The 19,881-nt window shown below is 36.4% G+C and overlaps 2 protein-coding genes across 5 annotated transcripts in view; both read left to right on the forward strand.

Moving 5' to 3' along the window:
* Positions 1-1,331: 1,331 nt before the first annotated feature.
* Positions 1,332-2,296, forward strand: LOC105281388 (40S ribosomal protein S28). 3 transcript variants are annotated; one of them, XM_011342599.2, is made up of 2 exons: positions 1,332-1,720; positions 1,856-2,296. In XM_011342599.2, exon 2 carries the CDS (start codon positions 1,877-1,879, stop codon positions 2,072-2,074), a length of 198 nt encoding a protein of 65 aa, XP_011340901.1. In that variant the 5' UTR covers positions 1,332-1,720; positions 1,856-1,876; the 3' UTR covers positions 2,075-2,296. The 3 variants fall into 3 exon arrangements, with proteins under 3 accessions (XP_011340901.1, XP_011340900.1, XP_011340899.1); XM_011342598.3 differs by having other exon boundaries at positions 1,341-1,720; positions 1,778-2,296; XM_011342597.3 differs by having other exon boundaries at positions 1,345-1,720; positions 1,796-2,296.
* Positions 2,297-3,123: 827 nt separating this feature from the next.
* LOC105281393 (ATP-binding cassette sub-family G member 4) overlaps positions 3,124-19,881 on the forward strand; it is a 29,270-nt gene continuing 12,512 nt past the window's right edge. Inside the window, exons 1-3 of one of the 2 annotated variants that reach the window (XM_011342612.3) lie at positions 3,124-3,574; positions 5,002-5,138; positions 13,246-13,376. In XM_011342612.3, coding sequence (XP_011340914.1) covers positions 5,065-5,138; positions 13,246-13,376 — 205 coding nt within the window. In that variant the 5' untranslated portion in view covers positions 3,124-3,574; positions 5,002-5,064. Of the gene's footprint in view, positions 3,575-5,001; positions 5,139-11,375; positions 11,730-13,019; positions 13,377-19,881 lie in introns of those variants that run through there. The other variant, XM_011342613.3, reaches the window with a different exon arrangement.

The raw sequence follows: 19,881 nt of genomic DNA on the forward strand, positions 1-19,881 counted from the left end.
TTTCAGAAAAATTAATATTATCATGCCAAGGCGCGTATATTAACTTATATAACTGTTAGGCTAAATCTTAACATCGAGTAAGAACTCGACGTGTGCACCGCATAGCGGTGCGGAGCGAAAACGCATATTCATAGCCGTGTAAATTTGAATACTGTCAAAAGCTGCAGATCCTGTTCGGTTTCTGCTGCCAATCTGCTGTTAGATTCCGCGCGCGCAGATCTTGCTCGGTTTCTGCTGCCAATCTGCCGTTAGATTCCGCGTGCGCAAATCTTGTTCGGTTTCTGTCGACAATCCGACTTCAAGCCATGTTTGCAGATTCTGCTCGGTTTCTGCCGCCAATCTGTTCTTAGATTTTGTGAGCAAGCTCTGTTACATTTCTGGCACCAATTTGTCGAATTAATCGTTAATAACAACTTCTGTATCAAATTTGTTGTCTTTTGGCTGGCAATAGTTGATAGCAGATAGTTAGCATCATCTGCTTTCGGCAGACTTGGCTATCTGGGTAGCTAAACCTGTAGTCTGTACGAAGAAATTCTTCTAATCAAATTCTTCTAAATATGATGGTAGTTTTCTTATAATTTTTGGGCGTCGATGAATTAAATCTCTTTTATAAATCTTCATCTTAAATCTGTTTAAAGTAAGATGTGGAACTGGGCCTAAATGAAACCTACCAAGGGCTGTTTCGCATGGAGGAGAGAAACATCGCCGATCCTCTTGACGAACTGACGCCAATGTATTTCGTACCTTGGTTTAGCGAAGGACGTCACGTTTGTACTAAAGCACAAATGAATAAACGATTGTATCGATGGACGAAGCGTCTTTCTACCCGTGTAAGACTTACTCGAGACGTTGACTGTACCGAAAATTGTCTGCTAAGGAACATCTGAACCTCGAATTGAGCGCAAAGCTGCCGATCGAGTGAAGCTTTCTGCTTCATTCTCTGATTTGACGTATGACGATGTTACGCAAAAGCGTTTGCCATGCTGCTGAGTTTTCGGAGTTTGAATGAACGTCTCTAAGGTCGGGATCACGTGCATCGGGGTCACGTGGGACGCGCGACCAATGGGAACGCAGGCCTGTTGTATTTTAAGCATGCTTCGGACACGTGCTTGCTGATGTTGCTAGATTGCCAACTTTAAGTAACTTTACGTACTTCCGAATAATCTTCAGCAGTCTTCATAAGTTTCTTTGGAAGAAAATGTTCTATTATTCCTCCAATGATTCATAATGTTGTCTAAATTACTCGCACAATTTAGCTGCTCTGTAGAGTCGACCGGATAGTCTGAGTTGGCGCAATTCCGTTTTCTCTTAGAACACTATCAAGATGTCATTTGATCCGCATCGTCGATCCAAGTTGGTAGTAGCACATTCGCTGTGCAGTACTGCGAGTGTTGCAACCGTTACGTAGTGCATCTTTTGATACTGCAGAAATTCTTTAAGTATAGATAAGACTCAACCGCTTCTGGAGTCACGTAAATACCTCCAAAATTCATCGTGAGCTGATGAGAGATTGCATTTTTTACCAAGAAAAAATCCTAATTTCAAATTCCGCTTTCCTTATTTACCAGAAAAGAATCTGGCATAGTGTTCCGACCAATCGGAAGTCGCTTTAGAAGCACTTTAAAACGTGAATTCATCTCTATAAAAGGCGATTCATTGAATAAGAGTTGGACTTCGTTCTGCTGCTCCTGCAAGAAAAAATACCATCCATCCATTCGCTGTAAGTACTTGACCAACGAAGTAAAGTTAAGTTCGAGAGTATGATCCGTGTCCCAAGTTTAATGACACATTGTAGCACTCCGCTTCGGGATCGCGTTACATCACGTTGTACAAGAGCCTACGTGCGTCATTATAGCGAGATAAGGAGCCACGAAGCATGGAGAAGCCCATTGTTCGCGCGAGAGTAGTGAAGGTCCTGGGCAGGACAGGCTCCCAGGGACAATGCACGCAGGTCAAAGTGGAGTTCTTGAACGAGCAGAACAGACAGCTTATCAGGAATGTCAAGGGTCCCGTACGCGAGGGAGACATCCTCACGTTGCTAGAATCCGAGCGAGAAGCCAGAAGACTCCGCTAAACTGATGGGATCTTGACGTATCTTGCCGCATATGAGAACTGATGGTGTCCCCGGCTATGCTGAAATTAGATCTGAACGTTTATTATACTCTGACAGCGAAAACAAAGAATGAGAAACTTCCCTTCCCGGATGATTTTTATTTTATTACTTTGGAAATTTTGTATCATTGATTTTGGTCCTCTTCGGGTACCTTAGCTTTTTAATAAATTGATTCGTCATGTACGTTTCATTCATTTCATGCCGCACATCTCTCAAGCTATTCGTATTTTTCGCAGATAGAAGGAACTAAAGATGTTATAGCTAAATTCGATTCGACTTCAATCGGTATTGGTAGTTTCAAGAATAGTTGTGTTTAAATTTAGCCATCCCAGCAATGCGTCTCATTCCGCCCTCAAGATGGTGATCTACGTAATCTGGGAATCTTCAGAAGTCCTACACGTTATACAAACAAGTTGATATTCTATTTACAGAAATCCTTCAAGAGAATCTAGGATAACAAGAAAATTTCTTGTCTAATTAATATCATAATTATTTTAGACAATGTTTATACGAAATTTCATGTGCAAAGTTGCATTGTGTACTTGCTATTTTGTCTACAGTTGATACTTGCGAGTATCTCTCTCTTATTAGCAGTTTGCGATCGCACCGATGGTTGATAAGCAATGACTACTTTAACGCACATCGTCGTGTAATTTTTTCACCTTAAAGTTTAACTATCAATTCATTCAAGCATTGACCAAGGACAAACTTTTAGCGGCAATTACAGTTTACTAGTAAAAAAACCAACTATCTTTCTCACATCAATGATCACTATTTAATTAGCTGTGAATAATCGATAAGAGCGAGCTTTATCAATCTCAATTAATTACTCATCGCAGCTGCGCTGTTCGCAAGTAACAAACTTTATTCTAAATAATCATCAAGCACACGTGCACCGTCATCGTGATAGCAGCTGGTAACGAAGTTACCGACTCCGATGTTCCAGCTGAATAGCTCCACACGTTTCTCGCGCGTGTACGAACGTACACGCACACCGTGAAGCAGGGGTCAGTCAGCTGACTCGCATCCCGTCCAGCGAGCATCCGCCATGTGTGCGATACGCGCACACAGATGCGCAATTAAAGATTAACACTCGAGCGTGTACAGTTGCGAGATAGGAAGTGCGTGAATGACGAGCGACGTGTCCGTCTTTCGCGGCTGGTGGGGTTCTCGAGAGAGAAGCGAGCGAGTGTCAAAGTTTCCGATGTCGAGGAGGCTTTATGGGCGACCAATCCGCTTCGGCTGTCCGCGAACGGGGATGCTGGTCCGAGCAAATTAGAAGGCACGGGATCGCGCACGATCGATCGGTCGGTTTAGTTTGACGTCGCGCCGCGAATTGACACGCGCGTGGAGTGCCGTCTGCGCCGCAGATCTCTCGTCTTCACGACACAACGGGCCAGCAATTGGCGGTGCTTCTGGAGCAGGATTCGCGAACAGCGGGGGTGCATGCGCCTCACTTGGGTAATTATAATTATTAAATCGCAGCCGTTCGTTGGGCGAATTTCTTGGATTCCTTTAATGAAGATTTAGTAAAAATCTCTGCGTGACATTAAGAAAATGTAATAAAACGTATACATTGTAGAAGGCGAAATATATATGAAATATGTAATGGAGTAATGAAATAATCTCAAGTACATGCGAATACAAACTTTGCGTGAAAGAATATTTAGCTGTTACATGCATACTTTAATAATTTTGCATATAATGTGTCCAAAGAGAGAGTGTACGGTTTATATGTACGCTTAATAAAATCATTCGAGACCCTTGACATAATTGGCAATCGCTCGAGATTAATTAGTTAATTGATAACGACTGATTTCGTAACGAAAGCAATAAAATGAATAAATTAACGTGATGACAAGACAGCGTGAAAGCTGCACGTGTATTCTACATTATCATCCTAATACGCGCGACGGATTATTCCTGGCCTGGCATGGTTTAGCCTTTATATACACTCATGCCATGCTGCAACGGTATTCGCATAGCTCTACCATTATATTGGTCGGTGAAGCACGTTGCACATGGTACCGCGAGAAACGCATGCATCGGAATGCCGTGAGAAACGCTACGCGAGAAACTATCGGAATATTCTCGCTGTAATTAAACTGCGGCTTATAATGATCTCGTTCTGTAAAATATTCGGCGCATTTTCTCGATAATTTCACGTAAAAGTTTTCAGATACTTTTCAAATGCTACAGCTAACGGAGAATTTTAATAGTACCTGGAACACATTTACAACTTCGAAAAACTCGCGCCAAAAACCTTGATATTTACCCGCAGGTAAATTGATCTTTGTACGCTTTTGACGAGTTTCAGTAATCGATGGAGAAATAGGCAATCAAAATTGCTGTCGACAGCGAATCTTTATAATAAACACGTTCGTCGTGTTTACAGTTTGATAATACATAACTTTTAATCGATCGTATAATATAAATGCCGAATTAATTAATTAATTAATGCAAATGAGAATAAAATTATATACACGCATTATTATTTGCGTATAAGTTGCAACATCGGATTGTCGCATTAGTACGCAAATATGATATTATCTATGATGTTGATAAGCTTTCCTTGTACTATCAACCTTGAAAGATCAAGTAATTTTTGCACTCGATTGGGAAAGAGGGAATTGTTGGAGAGGAATCATCTTTAATGTCTTTGCGCAACTTTTGTTCGCATATAATTATGTAAATGTGTCTCTAATACACTTGTCTCTCTCGAGATCTTAGTTTTTTTTGCATTTATTGTTGCTCGGATACACATATATTTCAGTAACGAATAAGTAAATTATTTACATCGTTATAATTATGACATACTTTCTACTTTCGAGGAATATATTAATTTAATCGCGTTCCGAGTTGATTATTAATAATTTCATAACTTTCAGCCGTACAGCAATAAGTTGCAGTAAATCGATCAACATTCGCAATATTGCAACGGAATAGTCACAATGGTGGAAGGCGGGAAAAATAGTAAACAACACGGATTGATCAATGGGATCAATGGAATTAATGGGATTAATAGGTAAGTTCCTAGCTAAATTATATATTTTCATCTCATATTCTGCGTGTGTATGTGGTGACTTTTCTGAGATAATGTGTACATTATGCGCATAGTTCGTAAGTTAAAATAAGTAGAAATTTGCAGTTGAAATCCTTCAAGCTTCATATTATAAAAATGCGTTTCGGATTGTCGCATTACGATAATCGAATCTAAAATAAATGAACGCAACCTGAAATTCAAGAAACGAATTCGAATTAACAAACGCATTCACGAAAATCGCCTGCAAAACTCAATTTTATGAGCTGCGAAAACGATGCAATGCACTCGCTCAAACTGCTACATTTAGAATAATATTTATGCAATATCGATCATTATTGTCATTGTAGTTGAATCAGTGTTATCGGATTACCCCTCACTGTCACACATGTTTTCCTTTTCTTTTCGTTGAACCGTATCGTTGCACTTATGACGTTCGTTAGTCTAATCGCGTAATCGTCACGACATACGGAGTGTTTGCCATCAAATGCCAATTGATAACTGAACCTTGCTCTTTAAGTACTTTGGAATTGACATTTTTTAACAAAAGTAAATATTTGCTAAATTGATTAAGCAATAAAGATTAAAATAGAAAATGACTATAGAACAAGTACGAAACTTCAAACTTGTAATTAATAATTTCTATTTCAGAGCATCGAAATAACATTCAATTTTTACGGGAAATAATATGTAATTTATATTATTCTTCAAATTCAAAAACAAATTAATATGTTCTGAAAGCTCATAGTTTGTGAAATATACAATTTGTACAAGATATGAACTTTGATCAACGAGTCAGAAAGAATTTTTCTGCAATCATATCGATATAGAATCGATATCGGTGATGAATTATCGCTGATGATCATCACGAACGCAAAACAGGGACATATCAAGATGCCTCGGAATTTGAACTTTGTATCTGTCACGTTTTGCTGATTGCTTCTCACATGTTCTAAGTCTTAAATTCTCGGAAATTATATAGTTTTTTGTACGTAATTATCCTTATTGCATTATTATTGAACAACAATTATTACGTAACAAGTAATTATGTAATTTTTTATTGCATTTTATACTACTCCATTCCATAAAAACTGGTTGCGACAAAAAAACGCAAGAAACGCGAAATGATTCAACGTGCCGACAATGAAATAAAGATGTATTCTTATGAAATATGCCATGTGAAATGTGAAAAATGTGAAATATATGCCATAAAATGTTAAACGCTAACAAATGCAATTGAAATAATTTCTCATGGGCTAATCTTTAATACTAAATTTGAGATTGTGCACTTGATCTCCTTAGGGTTGTATCACAAAATTCAATATTATTAAAAAAGAAAGATTAATTAGCATACGTGGACTATACGCTAGAATATACGATACGAATACGATTAGCCATTGCCAATAAAGAACTTTATGCCTACAAGTGATACTCGATACTTTGTTCCGCATTATCTCATCCGCAGCGAGTTGATCTTCGGACGAATACAAGAGATATCACGGAAATTTCTACGCAACTATTGGAACAAGTACGGGAATGCTGATGATATATTACTTACGTAAAAAAGACGTATATACGGGAAAACAAAATGGATATTATCTCATTGCACGATAACGTTAAATGTTATTTACATAATTATACTTACGTAATTACAGTAACGCATATGTTTTCTTAACCTTTCTAAGATAATTCTTTTTTTCATCATTCACGAGATTTCCAGTGAAATTCTATGTATTGCATTCTATGTACGGACTCTCAAAAGAGTGCAATGACTTCAATCTTCTTTTTTTATTTTATGGGATCAACTCATGAAATATATAATATTTTACACAACTAAAAATTATAGTGATATATGTATAATATATATAATATATATATATATATTATATTATATATATATATATGTATAATATATATTATTACACACACATATATATATTTTTTTCTTTTTATTATATCTTTTCACAGCGTGAGATTGCAACATTCACATGTATCAAAGCCAGTTGACCTTAAATCGTTGAATGTAAGCACAAAAACATTTTTTGATTGCTATCCGCGATTTTTCTTTTTCCACTGCGGAAACCGGTTCGTGCCGAGGTCAATGTGAACCGACATGAGTTTTCTTACGAGCTTCTCGCGGTTATGGCTTATGACTGGCAAATCATCATGGAACATCTTTTCCTTTTGACTCATATATATACATATACACACATACATATACAAAGAACAGTTAATGAGAAATCATTTCAATTGCATTTCTCAGTTTTTATAATATTTCATAGCATAGGAATAAGTCTTTATCAGATCGACATGTAGATAATTCTGCATTTCTTACGCTTTTTTATCATAACCAGTTTTTTTTCTAACGGAATAGTAGGATGCAAAAAAATTATTAACGTCATTACTTAAAGTCAGAAAAATTACTTAATTACTCATTATCTAACAAATAATTTTTTAATTATTATTTAATAATAATATAAACAGAAATACAATACACATTTAACGTAATAAACGCGTAATAATATCGTAATAACCCATTAATTTACATTGATATAATTGTCGTGATGTATGACATAGAAATGTGTCTGACAAATATTTGTTACTGATATTGATTCAGCTTACGAAATTTTTGTTTCAAATTACAGTATCATATTTCCTATTACTCTCCGTTTGATGCACGTTATCCAAGTCAAACAAAGTTCATTGCGCGTTTGTATCATCTCTAATTTAGGTGGTTCACGGGGACAGCTAAGAATAAATTAACGTTATCTTCACTTAAATATGTCACTACGAGTATCCTTTCGTCTTTTAGATTGTCAACAAAATGTTTTCTTTCTTTTCTTGCGTCACGAACGTTTATCTGAATTTATTCGGCAAAATATACCGTCCATTTCGCGCGTTTCTGAGTTTGGTCAATCGCATACAAACGACACGTTACGGGTAACGCCGTTATCAATTTTAACGCTATTATCACTACTCTATCATCATTGATATCAAATGGGAACAAAGAGCATGTTAATTTACGGTCAAGTAAATGCGCCAGCAAAAGTTCTAAAAGAGATATTTCCTCATCGCAGCCACCGTTATCACGTTCATTGGTGACTCGTTTGTGCGGACTTTGCGCTTTTTATTGTACAACTGACGTCTTTACTTCGTTACTTCGATGCTCCGTATTATAAATACTTGCATCATTCGAAGAACATTATCGGCAATTATCCGTGACTTCGCAGAGACTTTGATTTATCTAATTAAATGATGATGTCATAGCTACGTGTACTAATTACATCTCGTACAAAGAACGATAAAAAATTATACTTGTTATTGGATCTTGAAATGCTGTATTATTAAAGCAAAAACAAGTATTCCCTTTCATAATTGATATGTTACAAAATATTTTACTTAAAAATTATTTGAATATAAAATTTTACTTTCAAATGAGAACTAATGTACCAAGATTTCTCTTCAAGTATCGAATAAACTTGATAGATAAACGTATCTAATTGCATATTAACCTATTTAATCGTACGTAATTATGGTGAAATCTACTTGGACAGGTAGTCCTCATTTGTATGACGCGGAATGGTTCTTATGTACTCTTCGCTTCTTCAAATTGTTGTGCAAGCTATAATTTTCTATCCACAGTTCTACACTGCTGCTTTTCAGGAAGCATAAGGAAAATTATACTTTACTTATACATTATCTAGTAATTTAATTTGCAACCTTCGCAATCTGCTTTCCGGATACGATCGTGCTCTATACGATTTCCAGAAAGAAAAAGAAAACTGGCATTCACAAAAGAGTCACGTTCGCAATAACGTGCTTGGAGTCATTATTCGTTACAATATATATTCCGAACTAATTGATAATCAGAAATTCATAACTTGCTCTCAATTTCCTGAGTTTTCTTCCTTCGAGACAAAATATAATGTTTTGAAATTAAAAAAAATTGAATCAGGTAACCAGTTTGCTTTCTTCCGCAGTATTTAAAAGAGAAGGATCATTATTATAATTATATTAACGAGAATATCATGAGAAAATAGAATCAAACTGTTATGGTATATTTGGATGGTGTTGCGGTCTCAATTCGATTTATAATTGGATATTTCTCTGGATGTTTTAACAAGAACAATATACGATGTGATGCATTTTATGTTGTATGCGTGTACACGAAGATAATAATATTTAGCGATTCAGCGAAAAGAACGTGAATCTCATGCAACGTGCAGAATTTAATGCGGAATTTAAGATGCGTTTTATAAATAGTCAATGCAATACTTCTCGGCTAAATACGATCTACGGAATCATATGTAAATTTATGCGCATTTTTTTGCTGAATCGGACTTTCGTTGCATGCGTTCATGCTTTGCCGGGAATTTGCCGACTTTGTATTCCTTTCCGATTTCCGATAATTAATTGCGAATGTGCATAAACAATAATCATCACCGATCACCCTTTTAAACCGATCAAAAATATATCAGATATATCATTCCTCGCCGTTTATGAAAAATGGTTCATCCTTGTTTCGCGTTATATTAATTTATAAAGTAATTGTTTGTTTCCTTATTATTCGATGGCTCTTTTTTTCTTTATCGCGATATTGAGGAAAGACTTTTATTTCTTTTTACTATTTAAGGTAATAAAAGATCTCTGTCGATGTAAAAAAATTTTTTATTTTTTAATTTGCATTCCACGCGACATAGCTATGAAACGTGATACGACACAGTCAGCAATGTGCCGAAGTCTTGTTATGCCGACCGTAACAGCTTACTGTGTCTGATCGAACGCGCAAAAAATTTAAGTTGCATGTAATGAACACACGGGCTGTGACGTAAAACGGTTTCGCTCTTGAATCAATTTGTAATCAGCGCTTAACTATTAGCTTTCCGGTCTTCGCGCATTTGTATGGAATATACAAATTTCAATTAACGTCAGAGACGCTAAATCTTAATTTCAAATTTAATATTTAAGGTTTTTAGTTCAATAAATATAAAAAAGCGTTAAAAGATATTCTTCCTGAAAAAGATATTATCGCACAATATAGGTTAACATTATTACACATTAAAATAGTCAGATTTTCAACAACAGTTAACAATAGCATTGAAGTAAATAGTTGTATCAATAAGTAACATCGACAATAGCGATATTAAACCTAAACTAGTTCACTTTGATTCAGCAGCTCTTTTAAACAATGATAACCATCGTTGTTAATCTATCGATCTATCGAGGTTTTAAATCCTAAATCGTCGTGCACCTATGTCGATATGTTAAATACTATTCTTCTTTAATGGTGCTATGACGTCCGATCTATAATACATCTCTCGTCCGCATTACAAATGAGCGCATGACGTAGAACCCCATGCATGCTGTGAAAAGTTTTCAAAAGTAACACGATCGCAATCCCGCAATACCTTTCTTATTGCAAATCGCAACTTTATGAGCGCGAGATCTCGTTCGTAACTTACGTGAAACGAGAAGAATGCTCGTGGACGATGTCGTCTCGTCTCGCAGTCACAAATGAGAATGACGGCTCTAATGAGAACTCTTACCGCGGCAAGAACTGTACGGTGATACGTTATCTCTGTTAAACACTTCGATACGAGCTTGGAATTTATACGGCGGCGCACTTTGTCCCGTATCCTAAAAAATTTACCCGACCTGCGCTTTTTTGTGCCGATTTTTTCTCCTATCGCTGTGCCACATATATTCAACTGGGAAGCCATTATCCACCGTCGTCAGACGGTGTTAATTAGTTCTCGTCGACGAGATATGAACGCAGACTAAACACTGATACAGGTACATATAATTATCGTTTTAGCAGCGATCCACTGCAACACTATTTGTCATGGGAGAGCCACATGCCTTCGCTGATGACGGATGCGTAAGAGACCGTCTCTTAATCAATCATCTCTTTTTTTAATTCCCAATTACGGATCTCACGGTATATTCCAGACTAAACTCTCCCAAAAAAAGGACATTTCGTAAGAAAAATCGAAGAACGATTGACCTCCCGGCACACACATATATATCACTCGATTATCAATACCGGTTGTTCGTATTCTTCCACAAAGCTGCTCTGTCGACGGCGTTGTTCTCGTGCATCGCGACTGCGCCTTCCTTCTTGATCGCACGGCAGAAAAAGGACGGGGCGATAGCGGGTGCGGGCGAGAGGGGGTGCAAGAGAGACAAAAAGGGACGCGGCAGCGGCGACGGCGGTCAATGGTGACGTAGCCACGGCTTTAAACTCGCGATCAGTCGCTGCCGTGCCGTCGCGGCAAGTGTGTCGCTTGTGTGTGGGGGTATTGTTAAGCGACTTCGTCGATTTTCCCCACCGGGCTTTTCCGTGGGCTTTGTTATCGAAGTACAATCCAGCCTAGAGCGCGTCACTCGCGCTCGGGAGTTCGCAGTGTAACGTGCACCCGCGCGGATCAGACATTGCGTCGCGGATCACATTTCCTCGTTGTTTCAAGCAGAACTCGAGATGCGCTCCGTTGCGCTTTAAAAGTGACTTCAACAGTGCTCGAGAAATTCCGAGGCTGACAAAGGGAAACAAACAAGTGCGCGTACGCACCGAACGATGTAAGACTCAGTTCGTACAGAAATACTCCTTCGTTTCTTTTTCAAACTATTTTTCTCAGATTTTGAGGAAGATATATAATATATATGTGTATATATATATATATATATATATATATATATTTCCTTCTATTGCGGAGTACACGACGTGAGGACATTCTTTATTTCGATAATCACACACCATACAAAGTAACACTGTCAAGACGAAAGGTTCGGTTTATTATATCAAATAAAGGAAAATTTTGTGATCAACAGTAATGAGCAATTTTTTATTACGAGATTTATCAAGAAATTCGTGATATAGAAAAATGAACTATTGTCTAGATAATTTTTGTGTTACGATAAAATTTAATTTGTCGTTTTACGATGTCGTGTTACTACGAATTTGTCGTTTTCCAAAAACAAAGAATTAATCTTTTAAACTTCTGTCTAAAAAACATAATGTAAATGCTTTTCTTGTAAAGAAAAAAAATCGATTCATACGCTTGCTCTTGTATAAATAGAGTTAAATATTTTTATCGTGTAAAATTAACATCGCAAATAAAAACAAGAAAAAAAATCATTTAAAACGCTATAAATATGATATATACAGGGAAATTACGGGAGAAAAAAGTTAACATACTAGTTATGCTTATAGCACATTTACAGCACAATTTTGCTTGCGTTCCATGCGTCACATGCAATTATATTTTATGTAATTTTTAGTTTAGCATTTTAGTACTTCATGATGATAAGCATATATTAAATTCATGGACATACAGTTTTATTTTATTTAACAACTCATTATCAGACAGAGTGGATTATACGTTATTATAATTGAACATATCTTGTTCCTTATTATTATACCAAAGTACAAAACATCTCGTATAAACATATAAACATCGTAATCTTAATTATGTCTGACAAGTGAATAACATTTTTTTATACGTGCTATACGTCCTGATATAAGTATATAAGCAATTTCTTTCTCTTACTTGCTTACGATTACTTCACGTATATAATAATAGATTTTCCGTAATTCTTCTTGTACGATATAGAATCGTCAGTCGCTCACGATGAAATAAAAGATTTGAGGCTGCAGAAAGCGCATTCAACTGGCTTTTACAGCTCTAACTCGTCTCACAAACAGCTCGACAATTCACCAATTATCGAGACTTTCATGCAGATGCATAAATTTCATAAACCCTCTAAAGCGTTACATTTCGAAAACGCTGTCCTGAATCCTGAATCCCCAATCAGGCCGTCATGAAAAGCGAGGTGCATTGCATTATATAAGCGTAAACAATATTGCAGGCGGTGAAACATATCGTGAACACATACGAATGCTCGTTCGCGGTTTTCCTTGAACGATAGCTCGAAACGCAGAACTAGTAAGTAAACGTGCGACGATAAAGCGACATAGATCTCGGACCGGCACGTGTTCGGAGGAAAAAAGCACGAGAAAAAAAGAAAAAATGAAGCTTGAAGGAAACTGCTCGACGGACGACGATACCAATGGAGGAATCTTGTTGCAATCCAGAAAGAACTCGGCAGTGCGGCTGCAGATTGTGCCGGCGCAGCCAAAAACCATCACGCATCTGCCAAAGAGGCCACCGGTCGACTTGGCGTTCACCGACCTCACATATAAAGTACGGGAAAGCCGTAAAAATAGTAAGTACACTTTCTATTTAGCACCATGTAGTCTGATCTGCAATCAATGCTGACCGTATCTCAATGAGCCTGTTTGTCTTCCAATCCCTTCGCGCGCTAAAATATGCCAGTTTTTCACTTTCGATTTTAAATTGAATGCAAACAGATAAAAGCGATGTGTGAGAGGAGAAACCGTCTTCTCTCGCTGTAAACTTGTCTGTTTATTTGTTAACTGTGATTGTCAGTATGGGATAATTCGGCTATTTGAAGAAAATGAATAGTAGATTATACTGGATATTTACGTGTGAGCCTCGTTTATTAAAAATGTGTCATCAAGAAATGTAATATATACCGACTTTTATACTTTTATTTTCTATTGCATTTAGCATGTACGTTCGAACGATTGTGTTTGCACAGTAAGGCATCATCTTTATTGTTGTATTTAACTAAATCTCGGTAAACTTTGGAGATTCACAATTATCCATATTTTGCTTCGTAAAATATGCGTCACTTTTTAACAAACGATACACGCGCATTCTATTCTTGTAATGCAGATTACGTATTGTCGTGCATCTTTCATAGAATATCGATATTCGAGGAACTGTGATGACTGTTCGTTTTGTTAGTACTTTGATATGCCGGCAGCGCCGGCGATTAATTAAACATAAGATTCGCTGACTCACACCGTAGCTTTTATAATAATTATGTAACATGTATAAAAAATATTAAGGCTTCTTTTTATTATGTATAATATATAATATTATTGGTTATTAGGAATCGTTAAATTCTATTTAAGTAACTTATAAATTTTAATTAGCTGCGTTTAAGGTTATTTTTATCAAATATATTATATTACAAAGTGCTTTGCTTAAATATTTCTAGAATTACAATTTTAATGCTTAGCTAATATGTTTTAGACGATAAGTTGATCTTCCCATTGAATAAGTTAAATTTATAAATTTTACAAAATTTTTATAAAAAGAGAGATAAAAAGATTTTGCTATCAGGTTGAACATATTCATATTTAGTTTAATTAAACATTAGCTTAATATGATTGTGACACTAATTGTAAGTGATGTAATACCATGCAAAAAGAAATCGCGAAATTGTGAGACTGCAAGATTTTATCGTAAATCATATAGTACGTGAATGGCCCGCCCTTGAACTGCATTTTCTCTTGACATGTCTTACGTTTTATGAGTCCATTACAACAAATGTATTTTTAAACAATCTCATTCGCTTTGAGTTCTCATTACGTAATCACTAAAGAGCAAGATTTTAGCTCGATTCATGCTACTCCAGAATTCTTGTATGCATAGTTGAATTTTTTATCATAAAATAATGACATATCATTGAGGAGACATAATTACTCACTGTTCGATCGATGTTACAATTAGAAACATAGGTTGAGACTTTATCACTCTGTTTCCAGTAAATATTGCTAATTACAAGCGACATTAAACCTTCCTTACAATCAAAATCATATTTTTACGTTTATTTATAGCATATATCATAAGCACAAGTGCAAACTATTTTTACTACTCCATTAGACATTGACGACCATCGGTTTCATTTTTTCTCAATTCTTTCATTATTCCTCTATTTCTCTATTTCCCTGTCGGGATTTGATTTTCATGCAACAATCGTGGCGCTTCTATAAGTAAAACAACTACGTGTCTTTTTTCTCCGAGTTGTAGCAGAATATATTATCGATCTAGCACTTGTAAGGCTCGGGAAGAGTTCTTCATAAATAAAACCGTCATGCTATATACGACATGATACACAAAAGTACAAAATATATAATACATAATGCACATAGTGAATTTAATAAATCGATTTATCCCGTAGTACATTATTTTTCGTTACGTAATTTCTTTCTGTATTTGATAATCGTTTAGTACTGTGTCACTTCGATATTATTTCATGTGGAATACATTTCCTGTTTTAAATCTCAATATTTACAAGCAGAAACATGAAAATCATTCGAGTCCGGAGGCCCATCAGAGAAATTTGTAAAGGCTTTCTTTCTTTTCTCGTAGCCTTCACATGTGCAAATTAAGTCAGTAACTGGCAAAACGGGCGAGATAAATGGCAAACTGGTTTGCGATGACATTGACCACCGGGTGAAAGTGCTCGCTCGCGTGCTGATTGCACCCAAGAAATGCGCGCTCGCGCGAGATGCTGCGGCTCTGCAACGCGACGCAATGACATGGGAGACGCAATCATATCAATCTCGCATAGCCGAGGGCATTGCCGGACATTCTTATTGCAATATGCAACATGTAATATAAGTGTAGCATACGCGAAATAACATAGCTCGACATCGCCAGGCCGCGTGACGCGAAACAGACATTTCCGACGAGCTCGTCCGGTGCGTTTTATCAAAGCATTCGCGATGCAACAAATGGAACACGCACACTTTTACAAACGACAAGATTGGCGAGACGTACATATATATATATATATCATATATTTTTATGCTTATTTATAGCAAATGTTACAAGTGCGAACTATTTTTGCGACTACTCCATTAAACATCAGCGACCATCGGTTTCATTTTTTCTTAATTCTTTCATTATTCCTCTATTTCTTGCCTGTCGGGATTTGATTTTCACGCAACGAATCTCAACGTGGCACTTTTATGGTAAAATAACTACGTGTATATATATATACACATGATTAATCTATCTTTATTCGCAACCGTTAACGCAACGCAAAATCCTTTCACAATTATAATAGTTCTCAGCGCGCAATTTGTCTGAGAAACTTAAAAAATCGCGGCCATAATTTCATTTAACTAAAAATACTGTCTTGGTCGGCGCTTGAGCGTGTCTGGTTGCAAAATAGCAAATTGGAGTACCATAGATCACTTTTAATTCACCGCTCGCCCACGTCTCAAACGCAGACATTTAAAGAACTTTCTAATACTACTGTCGTGAATAATTCAAGTGCAACTAATAATGCCACCTGTTGTAGCTGGTATCAATGCACCAACGTATTGCTGGATCGTACATGTAATAATAGTAACAGGAAGAGTCATACCACAACCGTGCGCCACGTAATCGATTGTCTATAACTCTCCTTGTATTGCGGTCATATTATTCGATATATCTGACATTTTGTAGTATATTTTACAATGAGGGTATACGCGACACAGGAAGTGCAATATGTTTCGATTATTTGTGGACTGCGTATATGTCGCATTTGTCTTGCCTCTTTCCCTCTTTTTATAGTTCGCTTAGTATAGTTCACATATAGCATTCAGTAACTTTCGCAGCAGAAATCGATTTCTGCAGGAGCACAACATGTTGCACTTAGAAAATTAAGTCGTGCTCACCATATTTGTTGCAATTATCGTTCGTATTATCGAATTTCGCTGTTACAAAATTGAGTAACGTTATGTAATTATATGTATCTATGATTACCTTGTCCTCTTATTCCTTACTTGTATCAGGTGTACGATCCTATGTATCGATCGTTCTGATTTAATAATTAAATAACGCAAGTTATTTCGAAATATTCGAATTAAGAACGGCTGCCCTGACGTTGCAGTGTTACAACGTTACAGCGAACGGAATTAATAACCGCAATTTTGCAAGGATCGATTGCAGCATACCATTTCAGACGAGGCCTCCAAAGTGTGTTAATTTAACGTAACGCGAAGCCGCAAACAGACGCACGGATATTGAGTAATGATCGTTACGATATAAATCAATCTTGACAACAGTAGTTTATTTAGAATATTTTACGAAATCGATCTTTTCATGATAACAACGAGTTGATGATAATGATAATGTTCCCATTATATCGCGCGCGGATATCACAACGGATTAATATCAAGTTATTATTAATATTAGTATATCAGTCAAGTTAGTGATCTCTCCTCCTTCATTCCTCCTTTTAGTATAGTTTTATAATATGAAGTTATTTTTAAATTTTATAGAATCTGCATTTGAATCGACGTGTAGTCAAGAGAGAGATAAAAATATCGAACGGTAAACAAGATCGAAGAGTCTTTGTTCCTTCTTATCGTGGCTCTCGAGCTTGAAATAAAACGTTCTACTTGCAACAGTGCGATACGATAAAACTCCATTTCATCCGGTGTTGCCCGTAAACGGCCGTTCTACTTCAAACATTAATCTTAATCGTCATTGATACATTGATCGAGTAGGAAAATCGAAGAAATCGACCTCGACAAAAATATATCTAAATACTGTATAACGTACTGCGAATATATTTAGGACATTGATAAAACAGCTTTATTAAATTACCTAATTAATTAGAAAATATTTTGTGCAATGCATATACATTATAGTATCCTTGTTTGGAGGAATTAGAAAAGCTGTGAGACAGCTTGATGATCGTCTATGTATAGCTACTCACGCAATCCAAGAAACGCTATCATGTTGTTCTAATAATGCTACCTTCTGAGATACATCTCCGTAATTATTTCCTCTTGTCAAAGAATATAGCTTATTAAACCAAATGACAGTGTGTCATTTTCCTTTGTTTGTTTTTTCTCTGTAGACGTTGCTATACATCGACAATTCTTAATAATCTCTATGTGGTGGCTAACATAATAATTAAGTATAAAATACGAGAAAAATATATACTAAAAAAGTAGTGTAACAACACGAACAAAAAATACATAAATTATTAATTATTAAAAATCCTTTCGCAACCGGATTTGATAGACAACAATAATTTCATAGCGCATAATATTTTACATGAGGAATTAATATTGTTTGCTTGAGAATCAGGTAACGCAAACGGCAATCATTATTCAAGTCCTGATAAAGACGTTGAATGACTCTCCATAACATTATAAATGATTCTTATCGCAGTGTAGATATGCATTTATAAATATGCGTTCAGGCTTCGATGCCTCGATGATCTCAGTTGATGTTAAGGCCTCTCCTATGAAGTTTGCATTAACTACGATCAGTAGCGGAGCGATACTTTTTTTCGATCATCGGAAAAAACTAATTCGCTTTGCTTTATCTGTAGAAATCACGGGAGGAATGTAATCTTGTCTACTTTCGGTAAACAAGATATTCGATCGGATAGATTTATTTGTGCGTACAGTGCTTGATGAACCCTACAGATTTCTTTAAACATGGTAGAATGATGGATCGTTGATAAACTGATATCAGTTTGAATGGATATTGATTGATCGATGAAAAACACAAGTTGCACTTGAGCTCACATCTCTCGATTCCGTGTTGGGATTCCGTGTAACGTGAAAGGAATGTAATAGCCATCGTACTTGATGTTTTTCACTGACGTTTAAGAAACGAAATGCATTATCTATTTAGGGTAATGGTATGACCCATATTGCTCGCATGGCTGAACAGCAGCACATTGCTGCAGTATGCGAGAAAATAACAGAGCGTGACTCGTGGAAAATAATTTCGCATCCTCTTGCCATTCTATATTTCCAAATCCATTTTGCTTCAATTCTGTTTTAATCCAGTTTGTTTTAATAATAGTGTACTATTTATTGCAGTCACGCATTTATTGTTTCCTTACTTTCGCCTCAGGGAAATTTCGGTGTCTTGCTTTGCCAATACAACAACCTCCGCGCGATATATTACGAAACTGAATCGTAGAATGCGAAACGCATCTATTGTTTATCCTTGTTCGCAATTATCATTTTTCACGCAGTCGTTAAAATGTCCATCAATAACGTACGATAATAACGGCGACCTAAAGGCGTATCACTAAACGCACGTATATTTTACGGCTTCAAAGTTCGTTTCGATTCTCAACGGGATTGTGGAATTGCAATATCTCGTCGACATGACGCGAGTGTTATTACGATGATGTATTCAGATTGCAAAATAAAATGAAGAAAGTCTGTGGCCTCGTAAAGACAAATAGACGGACATCAGATTTGGAGACTGGCTGGACTCTCTCTCTTTCCCGTTCTTAGTTTACACATATAGTTACCTGTACGTGCAGTCTCGCATACGTACGCGTTCCTTAGTAAACTTTAACGTAAGCAACCGGAGTAATTTAAGCGCTGTACAGAAAGCCGTGTGTCCTAGCAAGATTTTTGCAATCCACAGCTTGCGTAATTCTTCAGCCGCGCAGCCTCTTCTAGACTCGAAATTGACAAACTTGATTCGCCTCTCTCTGCACGCACGTGAATTCCGAGTTAAAGACTGGTTCACGCAAGGTCCGCGACATTATATCCTACGTGTACGGCCATTACCATTAATAACACAGATATTTACTCTGTATTTCTGAATTCGCAGAAGCCTAATCGCAGAAAGCTAAAGACCATTCTGATATTATACATGCAAATGTGCTACTCAGTTGTTGCGTTGAAAAATCAGAGTACGATCTTTTTGTAAATAATAAATATTATTTTTCTTCTTGTAGTGTAATTTCCTGTATTACTTCGTAATACGATTTTACGATGTTTGTCATGTGTTTTTAAGTTCTCTGTATAATTTTATCTTTCGCATCTCTAAAGAACATAATAATTTTCGAAGCTAAATTTAGATAGATTATCTTTAATGAA

The sequence above is a fragment of the Ooceraea biroi genome, chromosome 3 (genome assembly GCF_003672135.1).
Source record: "Ooceraea biroi isolate clonal line C1 chromosome 3, Obir_v5.4, whole genome shotgun sequence".
NCBI classification, from domain to species: domain Eukaryota; kingdom Metazoa; phylum Arthropoda; class Insecta; order Hymenoptera; family Formicidae; genus Ooceraea; species Ooceraea biroi.